Below are 24913 nucleotides of genomic sequence, written 5' to 3' on the forward strand. Positions count from 1 at the left end.
ACTTTAGGTGATGGTTACACAGTATGTAGGTCACCTCTAGTGTTACTTTAGGTGATGGTTACACAGTATGTAGGTCACCTCTAGCGTTACTTTAGTCGATAGTTACACAGTATGTAGGTCACCTCTAGCGTTACTTTAGGCGCTAGTTACACAGTATGTAGGTCACCTCTAGCATTACTTTAGTCGATAGTTACACAGTATGTAGGTCACCTCTAGCGTTACTTTAGTCGATAGTTACACAGTATGTAGGTCACCTCTAGCGTTACTTTAGGCTATAGTTACACAGTATGTAGGTCACCTCTAGCATTACTTTAGTCGATAATTACACAGTATGTAGGTCACCTCTAGTGTTACCTTAGACCATAGTTACACAGTATGTAGGTCACCTCTAGCATTACTTTAGGTGATAATTACACAGTATGTAGGTCACCTCTAGTGTTACTTTAGGCGATAGTTACACAGTATGTAGGTCACCTGTAGCGTTACTTTAGGTGATGGTTACACAGTATGTAGGTCACCTCTAGTGTTACTTTAGGCGCTAGTTACACAGTATGTAGGTCACCTCTAGCGTTACCTTAGGCTATAGTTACACAGTATGTACATGTAGGTCACATCTACCGTGATTTTTTGCGATAGATACACAGTATGTAGGTCAAGTTTGAGGACCAAAAATGAAAACTTAAATTTTTTCGATGTTTCTCGATGGATGCACGTGAAATTCTGTCGATGATAAGATTGTTGGCTGTGCGTGATTAACAAGCTTCAAAATACTTAAAGTCGAAACGTATGTGCATCAATTTGACGTTTTTTGTGAGATCGTTGATAATATTGCCTGTTGCTACATATGTATATCATATACCTAGTAGTGTATCAGCCCTGATACACCTATCTTGGCTAGGGTGAGACAGCTGCAAGTAGGTAGGGCTGTCTCGCCCTAAGGGCCGAGATATATCTGTCTCGGCCCGTTGTCAAGGGGCTGTCTCGCCCTCAAATTTCAAATGGCTATTTCTTCTTTAATCTTTTGAAATCTAACATAACTACATGAAAAAATGATGTTAGACACAATTTTTTTCATATATAATACTTTCTTCCACGACAAAATTTAATTTAAGCAGAAAAATTAAATAAAAACGTTTTTGAAAACAGCGTTAAATTGTAGCGAGTATCTAAGCAAAGGGGGTAACCCAAGTAACAATTGTTTATTTAGAACAATAACACGTTTAACTTCATTTCAAAACAATCAACGTTCTAGGTGACAGAAAACAGTAGGAGGATTATGGAGGGTGATACTGAAGCATTTTCAGAAATCCCCGGTCCTAATGGAGATAAAATGTTAATTTACAGCAATTTTGATGTAGAAAACTGTTTTAAAACGATTTCTGAAATCTAAAATCCCGAGGACTTGGCAATAAAACGAGAAAAGTAGAACCATTATCTTCCGACGTATTTCAACGACTTATAGATGCTAAACAGATGGGAAACGGTAAAAAAAAAACTTACTTCAGTATAAGGTAACATTTCTTAAGCAAAGAAATAGCAGCATCAGATCTGTAAACATTCCCGTTCATACGATGACGCCACGTAAACAAAGTTCTACAACTCTTACAAATTATATGAAATATTGAAAACGGGCGAGTTTGGTAAATCCGAAAAAATAAATAAAAATCAGCAATGGAATAAAGCTACATGTACAAAACCCAGACTTTAGCATGTTTCACAATGTCAATAGTACTGGAAACGTAACCATTAAAGTAAACTCTCTGAAGGAATGAAATAGTCAAATATCGTTGTACAGTATACCATGTATTTATGTTTGGGTCAATGACCCCCCCCCACCCACCCACCCAATTTTAAAAAAAATTTTTTTATCAACTTGTTGTGTTTTAGGTATATGATATAAACAATATCACACTCTAATGTTGATCTCGGACCTGGGATTGCCCCTCGAGTGATCTCGGGGCCAATCCCAGGTCCGAGATCAACATTAGAGTGTGATATTCTATATATATTATACTATCACCCCTGAGATTGTGGATTTTACTCTCAGTGTTAAACACCATATGTCAGACGTTTCTCTCTTATTGGATTCGAGTATTCCACGAGAAAGTATATTACTGAGTGTTATATACATGAAGCTCTCTCTCCTCTCTCTCTCTCTCTCTCTCTCTCTCATGTCAAATTTTATCTTGCACAGACATTCCTTCATATGATTCCCGATAAACCTTCCCCTTCAATCATCCAATACTAATATTAGACATTAACGACCTTAATATACTTAATTACCTAAATTTAAACTTGCAAACAGCCCAAACGAGAGTTACAATACCGTTAATCACTAAATCTTTACCTAGAGAGCGGACTAACACAGGAGTTAAGAGCATTTCTAAGCGGTAATGAGGTTATCAAGCGACTGTTTACTCTCCAGATTCGGTCATTATTAACCCTATAGTGGAGGTTTACATTGCACACATTTAATCTTTTTATTTTACACATACAGATTCTGTTGTAACAACACTGGCGAACTAGAGGTAAGCTCGCTCTGTCTCTCTCTCTCTCTCTCTCTCTCTCTCTCTCTCTCTCTCTCTCTCTCTCTCTCTCTCTCTCTCTCTCTCTCTCTTCGTAATTGATAGATACACGACATTGCAATAAAACTATTTAACAATCTCATTTAAATCAAATTATCAGACTAGTATAATTACATACGGCTGTTTTCGCAAACCTATTTTTGACATTGCTTATAGTTTAATAAAACATAATATTTTCAAAAGACCATACACTGTCAGATTTGTTATACATGGAGATCGTTAAAATGATAAATTGAAATCCAAAACTGCCAATCTATAGCTAGTCATTAGTGTGTGCTATATTTTCATCTATCAGCAAATGCGTGACATTATGTTTAAATGTCATTTTGATTTAAAAATCCAGAACAGTTTTATTGCAGATATTTCTATTTTATTTGCAATTCTAACGGCGATGTCCGTGTACTCAGTGCATGTACATGTATATGTATCAACTTTAAACCTTACTTTTCGGTCATTTAACTGCATGGTCGTACACAAATGTTACAATCTATACAACATTCTTTTTGACGCCAAAGAAATCAATTCAAATCGCATTCCCCGTAGATCAAACTTTCTTTGAAATAATTAACACAACAAACATTATTTAGTTTATTTAGTAAAGTCCACAAGTACTTTTATTTTGGGCGTACGGGGAGATATCATTGAAATACCCAAACACACATACAAATACGGATGGCTTTGAATTCTGCAAATTCGTCAGGTATCTGTAAATGACAAGATTAGATTGAAGTTAAAAATATCCCCAGCTCTAAGATAAAAGAAATCAACAATAGAGACCAGAATATTAACAAAACATCCTCTGTATTATCACATTGGGCAATCAATGTGTAGATGTGTGCTATTGATGTGTCTTTCATTAGAAGAAATCAGATACCAGCATCTAACATTGATAAGTGGACAGATCTTCTGCTGTCAATGATACGAGACCCCCCCCCCCCTCCCGGTTATTATTTGCAGACAAGATGTTCTTGAACAATTCTAAATCTTGAGTCCTGTGCTGTTGTTACAAATTTCAAAGAATAGATTGCATTTTGACATTACATTTCTTAAGATGTGTACGAATGTATGTGTTATTGAGATTGAACTTCGTACATCAGCCATGACATGCACAAAATAGTTATTGTAAGTTAAAATAAAGTTAATTGTAAGCTAAATATAAGTTAATGATAAGTTAACATATAAGTTAATTGTAAGCTAAATATAAGTTAATGATAAGTTAACATATAAGTTAATTGTAAGCTAAATATAAGTTTATAAGTTAACATATAAGTTAACTGTACGCTAAATATAAGTTAATCTTCAGTTAAAATATAAGTTTATCGTAAGTGAAAGTAAAATTGTATCGTAAGATAAAAGATACAGCAAGATAAGATACATATTAATCAGTTTATTTTTCGAATATTTCTATTCAAAGTCTTGGTTGATATATATCAGACTAATGCACAGTCTTTGTAGTATGTATACATTAAGAATGCACGTGCATTTTAAAGATGCACATTGAACTTAAAACATGCTATTGCGTGCATACTCATCATCGTCAAATAAATATTTGATATCTAGCGATTAAAGCAGACGATTCTCAAAAATGTACATGATAATCAGAAATTGATTTTTCTTCCACCTTCATAATGTATCACATTTGATCATCTATCAATTCTTGCGATGAACAGGAATCGAAATCTTTAGTTCGCTGGGAGCTTTAACTTTGTGACATTCGCAAACTCGGTCATTGAATTGGAAATCTTCGACACAGCTCTCAGAAATATCGAAGGTACGGTTCCCTGCCTATATCATTTTAATTCATTAAGAGACGACTGAAATCATAGAGCCTACCTTATATTTTATTTTGATTTAAAAGAATGCTTCAGTTTTCTCGATTATTATCTACAACGTGCGACAAACCCAAAATGGGATTTGTGACTTTTATGCATTGTAATTTCCTTTCATGGTTCTCTGTGTGAATTCGTGCGTAGGGTTTTTCACCAATATTTTGTGCATTTTATAAATGTGCAGGATCAGCTCTAGTCACAAAATAGCAGGTATGCCATTCATGCTTATCCATTTACTAATAAAATCATATATATATATATATATATATATATATATATATATATATTGTAAGCTAAATATAATCATAAGTTAAAATATAGATTAATCATAATTTAACGTTTAAGTTGGTCGTAAGTTTAACGATACAGCCAGTCAAAATACAAGTGAAGCAGTTAATTTTTTCTAATATATCTGATTGATAATCTTCAACCTGTTGTAAATGAAGTCGAATGAAATCATAGAGAGAAAATAGATTCATTCCATTTCATTTTATAGCTGTCTGACGAGGCAGTCAAGCTGAAAGCGCTAGCGAGTTTGCGTTTCTTGACTTTTGTTATTGAATATATACATGTACAATAAAAATCTAGATTTGATAAGCGTCATGCACACAATGCTTAGAGATATTTGACCCAGTCTTTTCATAGAATGCTGTTATATCCTTCGATCGTCTTGTGGAGAGAGAGAGAGAGAGAGAGAGAGAGAGAGAGAGAGAGAGAGAGATTGTCAAATGCGGGGTTAACAGCAGTGTAACAAAATTCATCACTAAAGAAAGTGGGAGAAGGATCTTATACATAATTCCAATATCACAAATGAGGGAAATAATTCGACATCAGCTAATAAACGCTATTCCATGTTTACATGAAGAAAACTGAATAAACATCAACACAATTTAATCTGGAAAGACAAGAAGTCATCAACATAAGAGTTCTGGAATCAATACAGCATAATCATTGATGTATTGAGATTATTGGTCTTGGCGTCGGATTAAGCGCCCCGGAGTGCACCAGGCATGTTCACGACATTGACAACATTATCTTAATATAGGAAATTTACTACTAAAGATGAAAGAAGGTCGAAATTCGTTAGTTTAGGTACGTCATCAGTACGTAATCCATGGTCAAGAACAAGAGAGAGAGAGAGAGAGAGAGAGAGAGAGAGAGAGAGAGAGAGCACTGTTACAGCAACACCCGATAGATCAAATATAAAGCACTAAAATGCTCTCTCTCTCTCTCTCTCTCTCTCTCTCTCTCTCTCTCTCCCCCCCCCCCCCCCACGTGTGTGTGTGCTCGTTAAGATAGAATTTCCCATAGTATAGGAGTCTCACTTGGGTGTAGTGTCTGATTTTTTCCCACGGTACATTGACCAGTAAAATGATCCCCGGGTGTAGGCTTCGACTTTCAATCACTGTACACTTACGTGCTAATAGTAATCAGAGTCCCAGCGTGTTAAACTGTGATATATGTATTATATAATGACCATTTAAATTCGGAATCAAGCAAACTTCACCGCGGGGTAATTGCTGTCATTGATACGTTTGCGATTAAAACGGCTCTCATTCAAAATTCATTTTAATGTGGAGTTCCCCGTTCCGCTTAGAAACATAACATACAGACAGCATGGGAAATAAGGTCAGACTTATTACAGTTATTCTTCGTGAAAGTATAATATTCAAGTAAAGATATGGTATCTTAAAAGTACAATTAGTATTAATTATACCTAACCAACGTAAATTCCTATTTAATCGCCTCAATTTCATCTTGCTGTATAATTGAATCCCAAACACGGATGCATTCAGTTACAACAAATCGTTATATGTTTTGTTCCATCTTTCATAGTTTGTAGTACTTTTACACCCTTTTCAAGCATTTAAAACGTCAACCGCGTTCAAAACGAATGCAAAAATTTGTCATCATTAGATATATATGAAATACAAAGGGCTTAGCCAATGGAGTGGCCTGGTGCCTGTGGTATGAACATGTCTTAATACATGTGTAATGGAATTTCAAAGAAATCAGCTTGCACGTGTCATGCTATATACTGCACATCTTATTCAAAACAAGGCGGTGATGCTAATTGTCTAACCACATATTTAGTAAAGACATATCGCATGCCTATAAATTCTTTACAGAGTGTAAAATATTGGTTTTGCCTTTGGTACATATTGTATCTTTACAAACTGTCACGGTGGTGCAGTTGTAAACCATGCGCCTATGAATACGTCTATTTTACGGCTAGGAAATTCCGATAGAAAGGAAAGTAGGATGTAAAGTTCAGCTTTAAAGATTCGTGAGTGTTGAACTGTCCATCACTTCACGCTGGCTTCATGTAAAGCGTGCCAGCTGGATGCTCCATTTTCAAAAATTAAATTCATTTCTTTAAATACATATAAATCTACACCCATGCTCACTCGGTGTGACGTATTGTGTTAAATGCCATTTATATATGTATTTATATTCCACTTTATCTCCAATGTCCAACGGTCATGTTTACAAAACATTCCCAAAATAAATCCTAAGATATGACTAAAAAATCAGAAACTTAAATCATATCTTTTAGGATGTACATAAAGTTTGATGTATCTTGGGTAGATCTTGAGTTAGATATGCAGGACATTCTATATATACTTAGGAACAGTCTTATTTCTTTACATTTACTTATGCATGTAATGTTTTAGCTTATCTGTAGCTAAACAATCAATATGTACATAGAAAATGAATACAACATGTTTTAATGTAATACATGTAATGCTATTTATATATAATATGCAATGATTTTAATATAATATATATTCTTTATTATCCATAATATTTTAATACATGTCTTAAACTAAACATTCTCAGTTTATCTACTACTTCAATCGACATTTTGTAAAAGAAATATATATATATATATATATATATATATATATATATATATATATATATATATATATATATATATATATTAATAAAATATGAAAAGAAAACACAGAAATCCTCCGTAAAGCTTTAGCGCTTTCATTACATCTTCAGAAGCTAATATTATATATTATTATTATATAATATTAGTATCCGATTACTGAGACTCTATTTCAATTTTGGATATATATATATATATATATATATATATATAATGACCTGGACTCAGATACTGTAAGTAAGTGTATGGTTATTTAACTGAACCAGGCAGATTCCATTGATACAGTGGATTTATAAAACCTTGACTTACTCAAGTCAAAACCATAGATTAAAAAATCGATTTAAGAACAGAAATGGCCGGGTTGCTTTAAAATATGTTATAAAGGAGTTGGTTACACAAAGTAGGTTCCGTGCATAAAAAATGACAAAAGTTCAACTACTTGTACATTCTTCGAAGAATGTCCAATCACTTCCAAAATGACTCACGCACATCTTCAATGCTTCCATAACAGCTGTACAAGGTTTGATGGATGCCAAATAAATGCTGTAAGAGGAGTTGATTACAAAAATAGGTACCGTTTATTCAAAACATGCTTAAAAAATGACGAACTTCAACAACACGTAAATTTTTCAAAAATGTCTGATCACTTTCAAAAAGACAAATGCACATCTTCAATGTGTCCATAACAACTGTTCAAAGTTTGAGGAATGTCAAGTTAGTGGTGTAGGAGGAGGTGATTACACAAAGTAGGTACCCTATTACAGGGGACCCATAAGTGAATACCCCCCCCCCCCCCCCCCCCCCCAACACACACACACACACACACACATATACACACAAGTCGAACGATCTGAATTTGGTTTGTGAGTAGTCTCATTATAGTGTCATCGTGGGTAGAAATTTGAATTCTACAGGATGAAGTAGAAAAAAGCAAATAAATTTTTAGTAACCTTTCTAACGTCGTGAAAGAACACCATCGTTTGATTAACAAATGGAGTGATCAGTCTGCGAGTCTTATGGCGCTATATTTACCAACTTCGGAGAGACATACATGTAATCCGAAAGTTTGGACGTACTTGTGTCGAGTAAGGTTTCCAGAAACTGATACCATTTGATGTTCAGAAATCCAGATCTGTTCTTTAAAATCAATGTTCATATTTTTTGTTCATATATAATCAATGCCCATAATTTTTTCTATATATAATCAGTGTTCAAAATTCCATATAATTAATGTTCAAAACTCTTATTTTATGTAATTAATATTTAGAAATTTTCTTCTATTTACAATCAGTGTTCAGAAATTCTGTTCTTTTGATCAATGTTAAGAAATTCTTTTTTTAATTCTATTAATCAATGTTCAGAAATTATATTAATCAATATTCATAAAATCTATATAATTAACGTACAGAAATTCTAATTTATTTTTCATAATCAATCTTCAATATTGGAGAAAATTTTCTCTTGTTTCTGATTGTTCATTATCATCTGTATATCAACATCTCGATCGTTTGACGAGGGCCTCGATGTCCGACTTCCATCGCCCTAAATGTCCAATTTCCACTGATCACATCAAAGTTAAGAGTACAGACGTCATTTCTTACAATCACACAGGTCTAAATATGACCTACTACTCAGTATTATACAGATTACATGTAGTCATGCAATGTATTAATATATACAAAATTAAAATGAACTTTTAGGGGTATACAAATGCTGTTAAAGGTATTTTGATCTGATTATAGGCTTACAGCTTTCATCAAATCCTCCCATCAAATCAGTGAAATCGATCACCAATTTGCGCCAAATAATTATTACTTTTGAAATAAAAAGTTCAATCTTTCCGTTCTGATTGACCAATAAAGCACAACTCGGGCTAATTCCCACTTTAGATGTGTGGGCTGCTGTCCAATTAGTGTGTAATTAGTGTGTAATTAGTGTGTAATTATGATACATGTACATGTACACGCATATTCATAAAGAAAAGTGCACACAAATTTAGACCCCCCGGGGTAACTTGGGGCGAAGTGAATGTATTGTTGACTTTGCATCTAACGAGAAGGCCAGTTCCATTACAAACTAAAAATCAAGTTGTACTTATAAATCACAAAAGTATACATTCAAGTTAATTAAGTTGACAATATAGATTTAGAAATTCTATAACGAGTTATAACGCCACGTCTGGCATCAAAAACACTGCAAATCCGATTTTGGACAATTTTAACGAAGTTGGGGTGCTGTTTATTATTTTGCTGCGGTGCTTCAATAGAACTTGTCCCCCTGGATGTTATTTTGCAATGTAACATAATTTAACAGCGAGAACGGTCCTGATCCGCTATGAAAACTTTCTTTATTCGTTGATGTAACTTGTTTCATTGACGCAAATGTTCAAAAAGGGGAAAGGACCACGTCATTCATGACTTAAATAGTCGAGGTTAGACGAAAGCACACCTCTTTAAAGAGAAGATCACGACACATGGAGTCTATTTGATTATGACATGTACTAGCAATATCAGACCACTGAGTAATAATGAAGTTGGTTTTTTTACAGTCAACTCGAGAGGCTGTCGCCTTCATTCCAGAGGGGCACAACTTCAAGATGCAGAGCAGCAGTAAATCTGCCTTCATCTCCACTGGAAGGAGCGAGAATGTGCAGATAGGCAGTAAATCCGCCACTCTCTACCTCAGCTCCAGCTCGTTAAAACTCCATGACAAGAGATGTAGCAGTCGGGAGGCGGGGTCACCAGTCGGGACCGAAAGTAAGTCCCAGTCTCCGGCTCCATCCGAAACAAACACCGACAAAAACACAAAACTCGGAACAGCGCCAGGACGGAGTACGGCATACTCAAGGCGATCTCAGACTGACGAGGACATTGGGAGAGAAGTATCCAAGCTCCAGCCAATTAGGGAGTTCACATTTACCGGATATGACATTATGGCTGATGGTAATTTTCTTAAATGTTCTTTGAACGATAAGATGTATTAGTTAAGATATCGTTTTAGAAAGAAAACTCTTAAAAGGACAAGAATTATCATGCATGTCAGGCACGTACAGCCACTTCTTTAACAACGCTTACATTCCGTTATTTTTATATACTTGTAAATAAGATATATTGGTTAACTGACCCCCCATTCCCCACCCCTCACTATTTTTGAAGGTAAATATCAGTGAATAGTGAATGGGAAGGATGTACATGTAAGTTTGAAGTTATGCATGTATTGAAGGACCATTCTACCGCACACACATCAATCGGAACTCCTCGAATGTCTCGCGCACTCGACATAGATGTGAGTGCGCGAGGCATTTGTGGAGTTCCGATTGCACACACACAAGTTGAAGAAATACGCTATGTGTCTGCATATGACATTTAATTCTATCAGCTCAACCGACTTAAGCGAGTTTTTTTTTTTTTTATCATAATGTGTCCGTTGATCTTCTGTCATCGGCATTGTCGTCATAAACTTTTTGCATTGTCACTTCGTCTCTGGGACTGCCCCGCCAATTCCAATCCAACATGACACAATGTATTCCAATAAAGGGCCGTGCTCTTTTCCAAGGAGATGTAGATGTTATTGGGAAATGGTGAGAATAGAATGAGATATGACGAGAATTGAATGACCTCTGACATTGTATATCAACTGGATATTCTAGACTAGAATCTTTAGTCAAATGAAAGTAGATTTAAGGTTGTTCATATCATGTCCAGAACGACTGTAGATGTTTAATATTTTACTTAGGAATATTCAGGATTTATAACAAAACTTCTTTCCAGGAACACAAGCTATTCTATTATTTGATTAGTATTCTATTGTTTAGCGTAGTGAGAACGGTTCACATTTATACTTATAGGGGGCTAGCTTGTAAGTCTGTACCCCCAGTATAGGTGAAATGAGTCAGGTGAACATTATAACCCATGGGCCTATTTTTTTTTTTATTGTATTTATGAAATTATTGGATTACCCAGGACATGTTGTCAGATACGAGTGGAATTTATTTCTGTATCATGATACACCTATGTGACCTTCAGATTTTTAATCATGATAGAAAGCTCATTTACTTTGATCAGAAGATTTTTTCTCCTAAAATCCGCGCAAACCTATAGACGTCAAATCTTATTTACAGGATTTTATTTTATTCATAAAGGCATTTTAATACATTCTTTTCAATGTCTGCAATATCATGAATTTTAATTAAGAGCTCATCGATGTTACTAAGTATATTATAAATAAATTTAATTATAGATTGTATTGTATATTTAATTCTAGGTTCACAAGCCATGCATAAAAATTAATTATTGACCTGATGTGTGTTTCTGGATAATGATAGCGCCCAGGTAGAGATAAGCTTTCATCCTGGCGCGTTCTCTTTCATTAGAAGAAGGATTTACTTGTTGAAATGAAATTATCATTTATATTTGTATAAACATGAAATAAAATCCGACATGAAATTAAGCTGATGTTATACAAAAAAAAAAAAAAAAACCATGGACAGCATAGGTGCTCCGAACACAGGTATGTTTAATTTACGAAACTTCATCTCCCGATCTGTGAATAATGATGTATACTGTTCCTGTCTTTCTATGCTTTGAATCATATAATTATTTTTTTAAACGTCCGGACACCGGCAAGGCCCCTGACCTTAGGGTGTTTTATTGAATACAAACTCTTGATCTTTAAGCTGGACTTCAGGTTGACGTTAATGTGTTAGAGGGTGGATAATTGGTTAAACGATGACAGTGAGGTAGGACAAGGCGTGTAACCAGAGAGAAAAGGAAGCGTACGCAAAGTAATGCACGGGGTCTGGGGGCCGCCTTGATATAGGGGCCCAGGGGGCAAAGCTCAGGAGTTTTACCAATAAAATTCCATTTATGTGCATAGAAACAGGATTTCTTGTCAATTTCCAAACCCGAAGGAATTCACAAAATTATTTTCTGAAGTGTTTTATTATGCCAACTCACTGTGTGGACATGGAGTGACTCTAGATTCGTTTTACGATGTTTTCCCGTTGTTTTCGACTGGTGTATATGGTAAATTTTACTGATAAAAAAATATCCTTATATATCTACTACATGTACATATATGCTGTACATTAAAGTGATATTCGACATAATGTTAATGATTTGAAATTTAAAAAAGGAGTTGAAATTGTACTGAATGGACATTATTATGCCGATTAAATTTTAAACTGGAGCTATACAATGCAGTTATCTTTAGACACAAACGGCAAAGATCTCTCTCTCTCTTTCTCTCTCTCTCTCTCTCTCTCTCTCTCTCTCTCGTGAATATCGCAATTGATGTGTACGCAGTTCCGTACTTGCGTATAGGCAGCTACGCGCCTGAGAAGGGGGGGGGGTAATATTAATTTTAAAATATCTTCAAGAATATTTTACTGGTATTCCGAAATTAGTTAGTACACATGTAGACCTATGCTAGGCACTCTCAACGTTGGTTCTTCAACGCTTCGATCTGACATTTTCACTTGTAACGTCGAGTACTTGGCAGTGGAACAGTGTCTCGGCCATGAACTGAAACCTAAACCGCACCGTAACCTAATCAACTGAGCTGCATTATATATAATTATATTCCGCATGGAAGGATCCAGGATCTCAGTATAGCGTGGTATAAACAGGGGTTCTGGGCCCGGATGTAGGCCTCCAGTTTAGGGCTCAGGCCCAGAAGTTCCTCCGTTTAAAAATACTAAGTTATTGAAATCTGGCATAAAGTGCTTTACACTAATCAGTATTACATTTACTCTTAAGTCGGACTCAAAGCATTTCATTTATTTTTTAAAGACTTTTCTCTCGGCAGACAGGCATGTACCGAGACCTATACATGTCCCACAGTAGTCGTGGGGAGTCTGACTAGCGAGGTTTGATGAGGGCTGATGTATAGATATGGTCATTTCCCGTCAGTATCAATGCGTCGCTTTACTCTATAGATATTCATTTTCTAGTACTTAAAGCTATTAGGATAGTATTTTATATTCTGCTATGTTTTTAACTTGACGTGTCCAATTGATAATTGACATATAATAACTTTAAATTTTTGAAATTTCAAAGGGTATGCACCCAGCCAACTCCACACGCCCCTTGAATCCACCACTCTCCCCTTCTTATAAAACACCCATAGTTATTTCTAAGATCCCTTTGTATATTTTTACTTCGATGAATTAATCGAACATGGGTTGAGAGGTAAGTCAAGTGTTTCACAATAATTTATTTAAGTGTTGCACAATAATTCATCTCAGTGTTGCGCGAAAGTTCATTTAAGTGTTACACAATAATTTATTCAAGTGTTGCACAATAATTAATTTAAGTGTTGCACAATAAATCATCTAAGTGTTGCACAATAATCCATTTAAGTGTTGCACAATAATTCATCGAAGTGTTGCACGATAATTCATTTGAACATGGTATCTTTTTAGTAATGATAGATATTTATTTGAACACGATTGACTTTGCAGTGGAGCCCGAACCTCGGGTAGAGGAGGAGGACTTGCAGCCCATGAAGCGGCTTCAGGCTTACCTAGACTCGTGTAGTTACCTAGGAATCACTCCAGTCACTTACCTCAGCAGACAAATGTCAAACAGGGGTCTGGTGATGAGGAATCACAGTATCGGACCACAGGGGGCACGGGCACTCGCTATAGCCCTACTGGTGAGTTACTATAGACCTACTGGTGAGTCGCTATAGACCTACTGGTAACTTATTATAACTCTACTGGTGAGTCGCTAAAGCCCTACTGGTGAGTCGCTATAGCCCTACTGGTGAGTCGCTATAGCCCTACTGGTGAGTCGCTATAGACCTACTGGTGAGTCACTATAACTCTACTGGTGAGTCGCTATAGCCCTACTGGTGAGTCGCTATATACCTACTGGTGAGTCGCTATATACCTACTGGTGAGTCACTATAACTCTACTGGTGAGTCACTATAACTCTACTGGTGAGTCGCTATAGCCCTACTGGTGAGTCACTATAACTCTACTGGTGAGTCGCTATAGCCCTACTGGTGAGTCACTATAACTCTACTGGTGAGTCACTATAACTCTACTGGTGAGTCACTATAACTCTACTGATGAGTCACTATAACTCTACTGGTAAGTCGCTATAGACCTACTGATGAGTCGCTATAACTCTACTGGTGAGTCGCTATAGACCTACTGATGAGTCGCTATAACTCTACTGGTGAGTCACTATAACTCTACTGGTGAGTCGCTATAACTATACTGGTGAGTCACTATAGACCTACTGGTGAGTCACTATAACTCTACTGGTGAGTCGCTATATACCTACTGGTGAGTCACTATAACTCTACTGGTGAGTCACTATAACTCTACTGATGAGTCACTATAACTCTACTGATGAGTCACTATAGACCTACTGATGAGTCGCTATAACTCTACTGGTGAGTCACTATAACTCTACTGGTGAGTCGCTATAACTATACTGGTGAGTCACTATAGACCTACTGGTGAGTCGCTATATACCTACTGGTGAGTCACTATATACCTACTGGTGAGTCACTATAACTCTACTGGTGAGTCGCTATAGACCTACTGGTGAGTCGCTATAGACCTACTGGTGAGTCGCTATATACCTACTGGTGAATCGCTATAACTCTACTGGTGAGTCGCTATAGACCTACTGGTGAGTCGCTATAGACCTACTGGTGAGTCGCTATATACCTACTGGTGAGTCGCTATAGACTTACTGGTGAGTCGCTATAGACCTACTGGTGAGTCGCTATAGACCTACTGGTGAGTCGCTATAGACCTACTGGTGAGTCGCTATAAACCTACTGACGAGTCTCTATAACTCTACTGGTGAGTCGCAAAACTCTACTGGTGAGTTGCTATATACCTACTGGTGAGTCACTATAGACCTACTGGTGATTCACTATAGCCCTACTGCTAAGTCGCTATAACTCTACCGGTGAGTCGCTATAACTCTACTGGTGAGTCACTGTAACTCTACTGATGAGTTGCTATAGCCCTACTGGTGACTTATTATAACTCTACTGGTGAGTCGCTATAGACCTACTGGTGAGTCGCTATAACTTTACTGGTGAGCGCTATATACCTACTGGTGAGTCGCTGTAGACCGACTTGTGAGTCGCTATAACTCTACTGGTGAGTCGCTATAGACATACTTGTGAGTCGCTATAACTCTACTGGTGAGTCGCATTAACTCTACTGGTGAGTCGCTACAACTCTACTGGTGAGTCGCATTAACTCTACTGGTGAGTCGCTATAACTCTACTGGTGAGTCGCATTAACTCTACTGGTGAGTCGCTACAACTCTACTGGTGAGTCGCATTAACTCTACTGGTGAGTCGCATTAACTCTACTGGTGAGTCGCTATAACTCTACTGGTGAGCGCTGTAGACCTTCTGGTGAGTCGCTATAGACCTACTGGTGAGTCGCTATAACTCTACTGGTGAGTCACTATGCCCCTCCTGGAGAGTGGTTATAGACGTAAAGGGACTGGTTCACGATTTTTAAACAAATTAGTTTTTATTTTTGATGTTTAATATTAAAAGTATAACTCATTCAATGTTGACAACCAAAATTTTAACCTTCTGAATGCAAGAATAAAAGCTATATTTTAGCCTTAAATATGCGTTATGTAAACAAAGACTCGAGTCTTTTTATGTATACAAACAAACAAGTGAAGTATCAATGTTGTAATATAAAGCATCTTAATTTTGCATAGTCGCACATTTTAACTTTTAGATGAAACATTTTATCCGAAGAATGCTTGAAATGTGAAAGATACAATAAACTTGGATCGATATTCATTTCTTTTGAAAATTTCGTAAATAATAACATACCGCAATCTTTGTTTACAAAACAAATAATGAACTCTCTAAAATGAGCTTCTGTGATAATGTACAACCTTAATTTTTATGTGAAATCTTTTAAACATATTAGACAGTAGATTTTGATCATCAAAAGTGAAAAATAAAATTTTGGAGAAAATCGTGAATCAGTCCCTTTAATGGTGAGTCACTATAACTCTACGGGTATAACTGTACTGGGGACTCACTATAAATCTACTGGTGGTAAATTATTGATTTTATGTTGCTATTTCATCTTATTTTCAGATACACATGCATATCTAGATTTCTTATAGTTTGATCAGGACCTCAAATTCAAGGGTCTTTTACCTCTTTTAGAATAATGACGTCATCACTAGTCTCGATTTGGAAGATGACGGGATAGAGGCTGATGGGGCTAAGGCCATAGCTGAAATGTTAGAAGTGAACCATAACATAGTCGATGTGGTGAGTTCATTTCAGAGAAGTAGCGATTCCGCACCGAATGCTTATAGTTATCAGATGAGAATGAAGTGTGTTGGTTGTTTAGGTTTTTTTTCTCCATTTTTAGATATATCATCTTTTGAAATTCTAAATTTTGATAACCTGGTCGGAATATGATATATGTATATATGATATATTAAGCAATCAAAGAAATGGTCACAACACATTATCATGCATGTATTATTACAATCTTAGCTTCATAAATGTATATAAAAGTTAGGCTGTTAAAAGTTCTCAATATCCCTTGCTTGTTTCACGTGGTCCTTGCGAGCAAAGGATGTCGCGGTAGCTAATTCTTAGAGTATTCGCTTCGTAACCGGGAGGTCGTGAGTTCGAGCCCCGTGTGCCATGGCTACGTTAAGTTAGGTAGTGATTGCTCCTCGCCAAACGCTCGGAATTTAGAAGTGAGAATAACGAGTCTTTCAGATATGGCCTTAAAAACGGAGGTCCCAGATCGCGGCAGGCAATGACACGATGAAGAGCCCTCACTGGTACGACCCTGAGCGTTAAGCATAGGTCTAAATGTGTGGTATTTCATCTACAGCTGGTGAAGTCTCAATATGTGTGAAAACTTCTCGACTGGGCGTAAAACAATAAATCAATCATGATCCATGCTTTCTGTGATCCTCGTTTCCCGGTATTCTTGTTTCCCGTGATCCTCGTTTTCTGTGGGCCTCCGTGGCCGAGTGGTTAGAGCATCGCGCTCAAAATCACACGGCCTCTCACCTCTGTCGGCGCGGGTTCAAATCATGCTCACGCCGGTAAGTGAGAAAGTTTCCCAGGTTACTTTCGGAAGGTCGGTGGTCTCTTCCCAGGTACATTGTATCTGGGTTCTCTCTTCCACCAACAAAAACTGGGCGCCACCATATAACTGAAAAATTGTTGAGTGTGGCGGAAAACATGAAATCAAATCAAATCTTTTTCTGTGATAATGTATTTCCCGTGATTCTCATTTCCGGTTCTCCTCGTTTCCAGTGATACTTGTTTCTCTGTGATTCTTGTTTTCCATGATTCGTTTTTCCTATGATTCTCGTTTTCCGTGGCCTCGTTTCTCATGATTCTCATTTCCGGAAATCATTTTTTCTCCTGATCCTGGTTTCCCGTAATTCCTGTTTCCCGTGATCATCATTGCCCTTGATCCTTGTATCCCCATGATCTTCGTTTCCGTGATTCTCGCTTTCCTAGTCCTTAGTCCTTGTTTCCCTGGTTAATGTGTCAGATCGATGATCAATATTCTCTTTCCCCAGAATATCAAAATCCATTATAATTCAGTACAGTTTGGTCAAATTTAAACCTACGCTTGTATGTACTTGTCCAACACGGTGACTACTGGTAGCCACGAGGAGATATGTCTGATATAGCGGTGTGCATTTTCTTTTGTTCTTTTCTTCAGAATATTTCTGAGAACTGTATTGGAGCAAGCGGGACACGTGCAATATCTAAGCTGATGATGACCAATCAGTTTATCCAATCTCTTGATATTTCCGGTACGTTTAGTTTTCTGTTCAGTAGTACATATACCTATGTAAATGATTTAATGGCACTATTAACTTCTTTAATTATATACATATCTACAAGTATGTTTAGAGAAATGTACCTAATAAATTCAAGTTACATCAAATTGACGACAGACGTACATGTATGTGTATGTGTAGAGGTATTTTAATGTTTAAAAATTATCGGCTTTCATATAGAATGTCGTTAGTCTGTATGGACGTAATACTTGCACTGTTGAATGTTTACTATTACTTTCGTATTCTGTTTTCCAGGGAGTAACTTGGTAGACACCGATGCTAAACTCATCGCAGACATTTTAAATGTAAGACATCAAGTGTTATCGCTGTATGCAATTAAATATACTCTAGAATGAAGCTCCCAATACTGTAATTAAATCTCAGTTACCAGATCGATGTGCCACCTTTTGTTTTTCACTTATCTATTTATTCGTTTCCTTCACAGAATAACGTAATACTAAAGGAACTGATATTAAGCCACAACGGATTCTGTGAACAAGGAGGATACATTATAGCACAGGCACTAAGTAAGTGTGTAGTGTAAATATGCTGTAAAAGTATTCATGTTATAAAAGTATGTGTATTGTAGAAGTACGTGTGTTGTAGTACATGTGTTGTAGAAGTATCTGTGTTGTAGTACATGTGTTGTAGAAGTGCGTGTGTTGTAGAATTACGTGTGTTGTAGAAGTATGTATGTAGAAGATATGTGTTATAGAAGTATGTGTTGTAGAAGTACGTGTATTGTAGAAGTATGTGTGTTGTAGAATTACGTGTGTTATAGAAGTACGTGTATTGTAGAAGTATGTGTGTTGTAGAATTACGTGTGTTATATAAGTACGTGTATTGTAGAAGTATGTGTGTTGTAGAATTACGTGTGTTATAGAAGTACGTGTATTGTAGAAGTACATCTGTAGAAGTACGTGTGTTGTAGAAGTACATCTGTAGAAGTACGTGTGTTGTAATATGTGTGTTGTAGAAGTAGGTGTGTTAAAGAAGTATGTGTGTTGTAGTACATGTGTGTTATAGAAGTATGTGTGTTATAGAAGTATCTGTGTTATAGAAGTACGTGTGTTACAGAAGTACCTGTGTTGTAGAAGTACGTGTGTTGTAGAAGTATACACGTGTGTTGTAGAAGTACGTGTGTTGTAGTACGTGTGTTGTAGAAGTACATGTGTTGTAGTACGTGTGTTGTAGAAGTATCTGCATTGTAGTAGGTGTGTTGTAGTGTGTGTGTTGTAGAAATATGTGTGTTGTAGAAGTATGTGTGTTGTAGAAGTACGTGTGTTGTAGAAGTATGTGTGTTGTAGAAGTACGTCTGTTATAGTACGTGTGTTATAGAAGTACATGTGTTGTAGAATTACATGTGTTATAGAAGTACATGTGTTGTAGAAGTATGTGTGTTGTAGAAGTACTTGTGTTGTAGAAGTATACACGTGTGTTATAGAAGTATTGTGTTGTAGAAGTACGTGTTTTGTAGAAGTATGTGTGTTATAGAAGTAGGTGTGTTAAAGAAGTATGTGTGTTGTAGAATTATGTGTGTTATAGAAGTACGTGTTTTGTAGTATGTGTGTTGTAGAATTACGTGTTTTGTAGTACGTGTGTTATAGAAGTATGTGTGTTGTAGAATTATGTGTGTTATAGAAGTACGTGTGTTGTAGTATGTGTGTTATAGAAGTACGTGTGTTGTAGAATTACGTGTGTTGTAGTACGTGTGTTATAGAAGTATGTGTGTTGTAGTATGTGTGTTGTAGAATTACATGTGTTGTAGTACATGTGTTGTAGAAGTGCGTGTGTTGTAGTACGTGTGTTGTAGAAGTACGTGTGTTGTAGAAGTATGTGTGTTGTAGAAGTACGTGTGTTATAGAAGTACCTGTGTTGTAGAAGTACGTGTGTTGTAGAAGTACGTGTGTTGTAGAAGTACGTGTGTTACAGAAGTACCTGTGTTATAGAAGTATCTGTGTTGTAGAAGTACGTGTGTTATAGAAGTACGTGTGTTACAGAAGTACCTGTGTTGTAGAAGTACGTGTGTTGTAGAAGTACGTGTGTTATAGAAGTATCTGTGTTATAGAAGTATCTGTGTTGTAGAAGTACGTGTGTTATAGAAGTACGTGTGTTACAGAAGTACCTGTGTTGTAGAAGTACGTGTGTTGTAGTACGTGTGTTGTAGAAGTACATGTGTTGTAGTACGTGTGTTGTAGAAGTATGTGTGTAGAAGTATGAATGTTGTAGAAGTAAGTGTGTTGTAGAAGTATGTGTGTTATAGAAGTACGTGTGTTATAGAAGTATCTGTGTTATAGAAGTATGTATGTTATAGAAGTACCCGTGTTGTAGAAGTACGTGTGTTGTAGAAGTACGTGTGTTGTAGTACGTATGTTGTAGAAGTATCTGCGTTGTAGTAGGTGTGTTGTAGAAGTATGTGTGTTGTAGAAGTACGTGTGTTGTAGAAGTATGTGTGTTGTAGAAGTACTTGTGTTGTAGAAGTATACACGTGTGTTATAGAAGTATGTGTGTTGTAGAAGTACGTGTGTTGTAGAAGTACGTGTGTTGTAGTACGTATGTTGTAGAAGTATCTGCGTTGTAGTAGGTGTGTTGTAGTGTGTGTGTTGTAGAAGTACGTGTGTTGTAGAAGTACGTGTGTTGTAGTACGTATGTTGTAGAAGTATCTGCGTTGTAGTAGGTGTGTTGTAGAAGTATGTGTGTTGTAGAAGTACGTGTGTTGTAGAAGTACGTGTGTTGTAGAAGTACGTGTGTTGTAGAAGTACGTGTGTTGTAGAAGTATGTGTGTTGTAGAAGTACGTCTGTTATAGTACGTGTGTTATAGAAGTACATGTGTTGTAGAATTACATGTGTTATAGAAGTATGTGTGTTGTAGAAGTATGTGTGTTGTAGAAGTACTTGTGTTGTAGAAGTATACACGTGTGTTATAGAAGTATTGTGTTGTAGAAGTACGTGTGTTGTAGAAGTATGTGTGTTATAGAAGTAGGTGTGTTAAAGAAGTATGTGTGTTGTAGAATTATGTGTGTTATAGAAGTACGTGTTTTGTAGAATTATGTGTGTTATAGAAGTACGTGTGTTGTAGTATGTGTGTTGTAGAATTACGTGTGTTGTAGTACGTGTGTTATAGAAGTATGTGTGTTGTAGAAGTATGCGTGTTGTAGTATGTGTGTTGTAGAATTACATGTGTTGTAGTACATGTGTTGTAGAAGTGCGTGTGTTGTAGTACATGTGTGATAGAAGTATGTGTGTTGTAGAAGTATGTGTGTTGTAGAAGTACGTGCTTTAGAAGTATGTGTGTTGTAGAAGTACGTGTGTTGTAGTACGTGTGTTTTAGAAGTATGTGTGTTGTAGAAGTACGTGTGTTGTAGAAGTAATCATTTCACAGAATTGAATGTGTTGTAAAAATAAATCCGTTCCATAGTAAGTACACTCTACATGTGTGTGTTGCAGCAGTTTTAGTGTTACATAAGTGTGTTCTAGACAACAAATGGTTGAGAAATGAACAGTATGACTCAGGTTGTCTTCTGAAGGCTGTAAATAGTTATACTGTGATCGTTTTGTTTGTATTTTCAGCTAATAACGACACTCTAAGAATTCTAGATTTAAGCTGGAATCATCTCCGGGGGAAGGGCTCTATAGCTATCGCCGCCAGTCTGCAGGTAAGAATAGTTGCTCAGTCGTAATCCTCACGTACATGTTTTGCTAACATAAGTATATACTCTTCGGAAGTCCACTATGGAGATCTGGGGTTTTAAACAGGAACACCGGCAATTGGACCATCTAGTCGCAACTTAGGATGTTTATAGCGATATTGAACTTGATTTGCTCACTCCATCATTAGACTGTGAATTCGCCTGCGCAATCATTCAGGCTCTCAACCACCCAGCCCTGTCTTTGTTACTCTCTTTCTCTCTCACACAATTACTTCTTCCTCCCTCATTCATTCACTATCATTTCTTTTTCTTTCACCCTCACTCTTTCTCTCTATCACATCACAGCAATATTATGTCCACTCTAACTTCTTACTAGGGATTAATACGGTCGTGTTTTTGTAAATTCATTATGTACAAGTGAGCTTTTCTGATCACTTGTTGTCCAGCATCCATCCGTTTGTCTGTCGGTCCATCAGCTTTATACATTTTTAATTTCTTTTCCGGAACCACAGGATCAATTTCAACCAAACTTGCCATAAAGCAAACTTGGGTAAATGGAGGAATTCAAACTGTTCAAAATTTCACAACCTACATGTATTCAAAGGCCTGATAACTAAAAAATAGTGAAAATAATTTACATTCGCCCAGACACAGTGTGTGTGTTAAAAAATAGATACAGAATTAAAACAGTTTCGTCCGTTTTTAAATTCACCACTGACGACGAGGGTAAAAGGAGCGAAAATGAAAGGGGCGAATATTTCACTATATACAGTATTAAAGGGGCGAATATTTCACTATAAACAGTATTAAAGGGGCGAATATTTCACGAGATACAGTATTTGGGTACATGGAGATAGATAACAAATGGTCTTGATGTTTCACAATGAAAATCTTCGTAATGTTAAACAACACTAAGTATGTCCTGGTATTTGCCTTGATAAATACTTTTCTTGAAATTGTGTTGAGGAAAAATTATTCCAGCAAAAATCCAATGAGCATACCTGGAAAAACAAACCAAATCGTTGGAGTTGAAAAATTATCTTATTTCATATTTGAGTGTTTCGCAGAGGAGAGAAAAATAAATAGTTTGAGTGTGAAAGTTATTTGAGTATGCCTCAAAGGAGGAAAAACCATGCTCAGAAGACTGGAATTTGTACTAGCTCATAATAAAAGTTGAAGATGTCAGCTATTAATCTTTGCCTTCAGAAAAATATAGGGCTGAGAAAACTGGATATAGCCTGGAATGGATTTGCAAAGAACGACGCCATAGTTCTCGGGAAATCTATAAAGGAAAACACCACATTGAAGGAGCTAGACATTTCACATAATCGGCTGGAGAAAGAGGGTATGGGCTACCTCTTGCAGGGGATTAAAGACAGCGATGGACTGGAAATCCTCAGGGTGAGTCCTCAGAAATCTTACGTAAAATCATGTTGAATAATTTCGTGACAGTTGAGGTAATTATCACTTATAATAAACCCCATAAAACGTATTCCTTATAACCGTGAGATCTATAACCGTGAAATCTCTATAAGTGGATATTCCATTTAACCGGAAATTCCATTTCACCGGAAATTTCATATAACTAGAAATGTCGATTACTGGAAATTACCTCTAACTAAATTCCTTATAACCGGTAATTCACTATAACCAATAATTCCCTATAACTAAAATCATTATAACCGGTGATTCACTATAATTGATAATTCCCTATTACTAAAATCCTTATAACCGGTAATTCACTATAACCGAGATTTCCTATAACTAAAATCCTTATAACCGGTAATTCACTATAACTAAAATCCTTGTAACCGAACCTTTCTCATAATAAAGAATTCCCTGTAACCGAAAATCCCCAATAGCTTAATTTTTTTTGTACAATCGTGAGTTCTGTGTAACCCAAATTTCTATACAACAAAACATTACTTCTGATAAGGGTATTTATGAAGACACATCACAACTCTATTCATTTTATAGTTGGGAGGGAACTTCATCACGCCGGAACTTGCCATGATCACTTTGACTTGTATTGGTCAGTCAGAGTCCTGCCGGGTCCATCTGCTAGATCTTGGAGTAAGTTTTCGGTCAGAAAATACCAATATCATGATTTTATGTATACTTGTTCAAACCATATTTTATCATGTTCTTAATACATAATTGGACTAAGCAATAGGTATTGATATCTACACGAGCCTTCTTTTTAAAAGGCACAAGGTATACATACATGTACGTGTACATGTAATAATTTCATAAATTCTATACATAGAAATACTTGCATGTACATTTACATGTACTAGTATATTATTGCATTTCTCATATGTAAAGTGAAATTTAACAGTTACTCTACAAAGGAAAAATTAAGCAAAGCAAATAGAAAAAAGAAGAGAAAAGAATTTGATTTGATTGAAGTATATTTACAACACTGTTTGCTTATGTCTTTGCATAACAGTTCATTTTTAAAGAAAAACTTTATATCTTGAACGGCCTCTGTACACACCACAATATGTAGCGGTCTATATGATATATTAATTCTAATTAATCTGCATATGAAACAAATTCAGGTAATGTTTTTAGATTAGCTACATTTGATGTACATTGTATAATGGAAACAAAATCTGATGACTATGCATTTTAACTTATTTAGAACAGCGAGGTAGAAGAGGACTTCCTGACATTACTAGACGATATTCAAGCCACAAAGTCATTTAATGTCGTCTATGGTTACGTGATAAAACGAGAGAACGTACGGGGCCGGAAGGGGGATGGATTGGACGGAAATTTGGATGCTGTGTATGAGCTGTTCAAGTATATGCACGATCATAACTACCGGGTCATTGACCTGATGAAATGGCTGGACCGAGACGGCGACATGAGTGTCAGCAGAAAAGAATTTAAACGGGGAATGATGGTAAGAATGGGACAGAGAAGATTTATTGTGTAAATGTTGGTAATGATGGGTTAGAATAAGTTTTATTGTGGGGAAAGTTGGTAAGAATGAGGTAGAGGAGGTTTTATTGTGGGGAATTTTGGTAAGAATGGGGTAGAGGTTTTACGATCTCTACCCAGAGTTGTCGTTCCTTGCTCTCACTTAACCTCTGTCAACGTCTGAAGGGTTTTTTA

At 36.4% G+C, this 24913-nt stretch overlaps 1 protein-coding gene across 1 annotated transcript in view; it reads left to right on the forward strand.

The window, feature by feature from the left end:
* Positions 1 to 9880: 9880 nt before the first annotated feature.
* Positions 9881 to 24913, forward strand: part of LOC125682246 (leucine-rich repeat-containing protein 74A-like) — an 18031-nt gene continuing 2998 nt past the window's right edge. The window contains exons 1-10 of the mRNA XM_048922718.2: positions 9881 to 10255; positions 13774 to 13967; positions 16486 to 16593; positions 18023 to 18116; positions 18399 to 18448; positions 18589 to 18670; positions 21714 to 21799; positions 23000 to 23194; positions 23771 to 23866; positions 24438 to 24701. Of these exons, the coding sequence (XP_048778675.2) occupies positions 9910 to 10255; positions 13774 to 13967; positions 16486 to 16593; positions 18023 to 18116; positions 18399 to 18448; positions 18589 to 18670; positions 21714 to 21799; positions 23000 to 23194; positions 23771 to 23866; positions 24438 to 24701 (1515 nt within the window). The 5' untranslated portion in view covers positions 9881 to 9909. The remainder of the gene's footprint in view (positions 10256 to 13773; positions 13968 to 16485; positions 16594 to 18022; positions 18117 to 18398; positions 18449 to 18588; positions 18671 to 21713; positions 21800 to 22999; positions 23195 to 23770; positions 23867 to 24437; positions 24702 to 24913) is intronic.

This window comes from Ostrea edulis, chromosome 2 (assembly GCF_947568905.1).
Source record: "Ostrea edulis chromosome 2, xbOstEdul1.1, whole genome shotgun sequence".
Classification (NCBI taxonomy): Eukaryota; Metazoa; Mollusca; class Bivalvia; order Ostreida; family Ostreidae; genus Ostrea; species Ostrea edulis.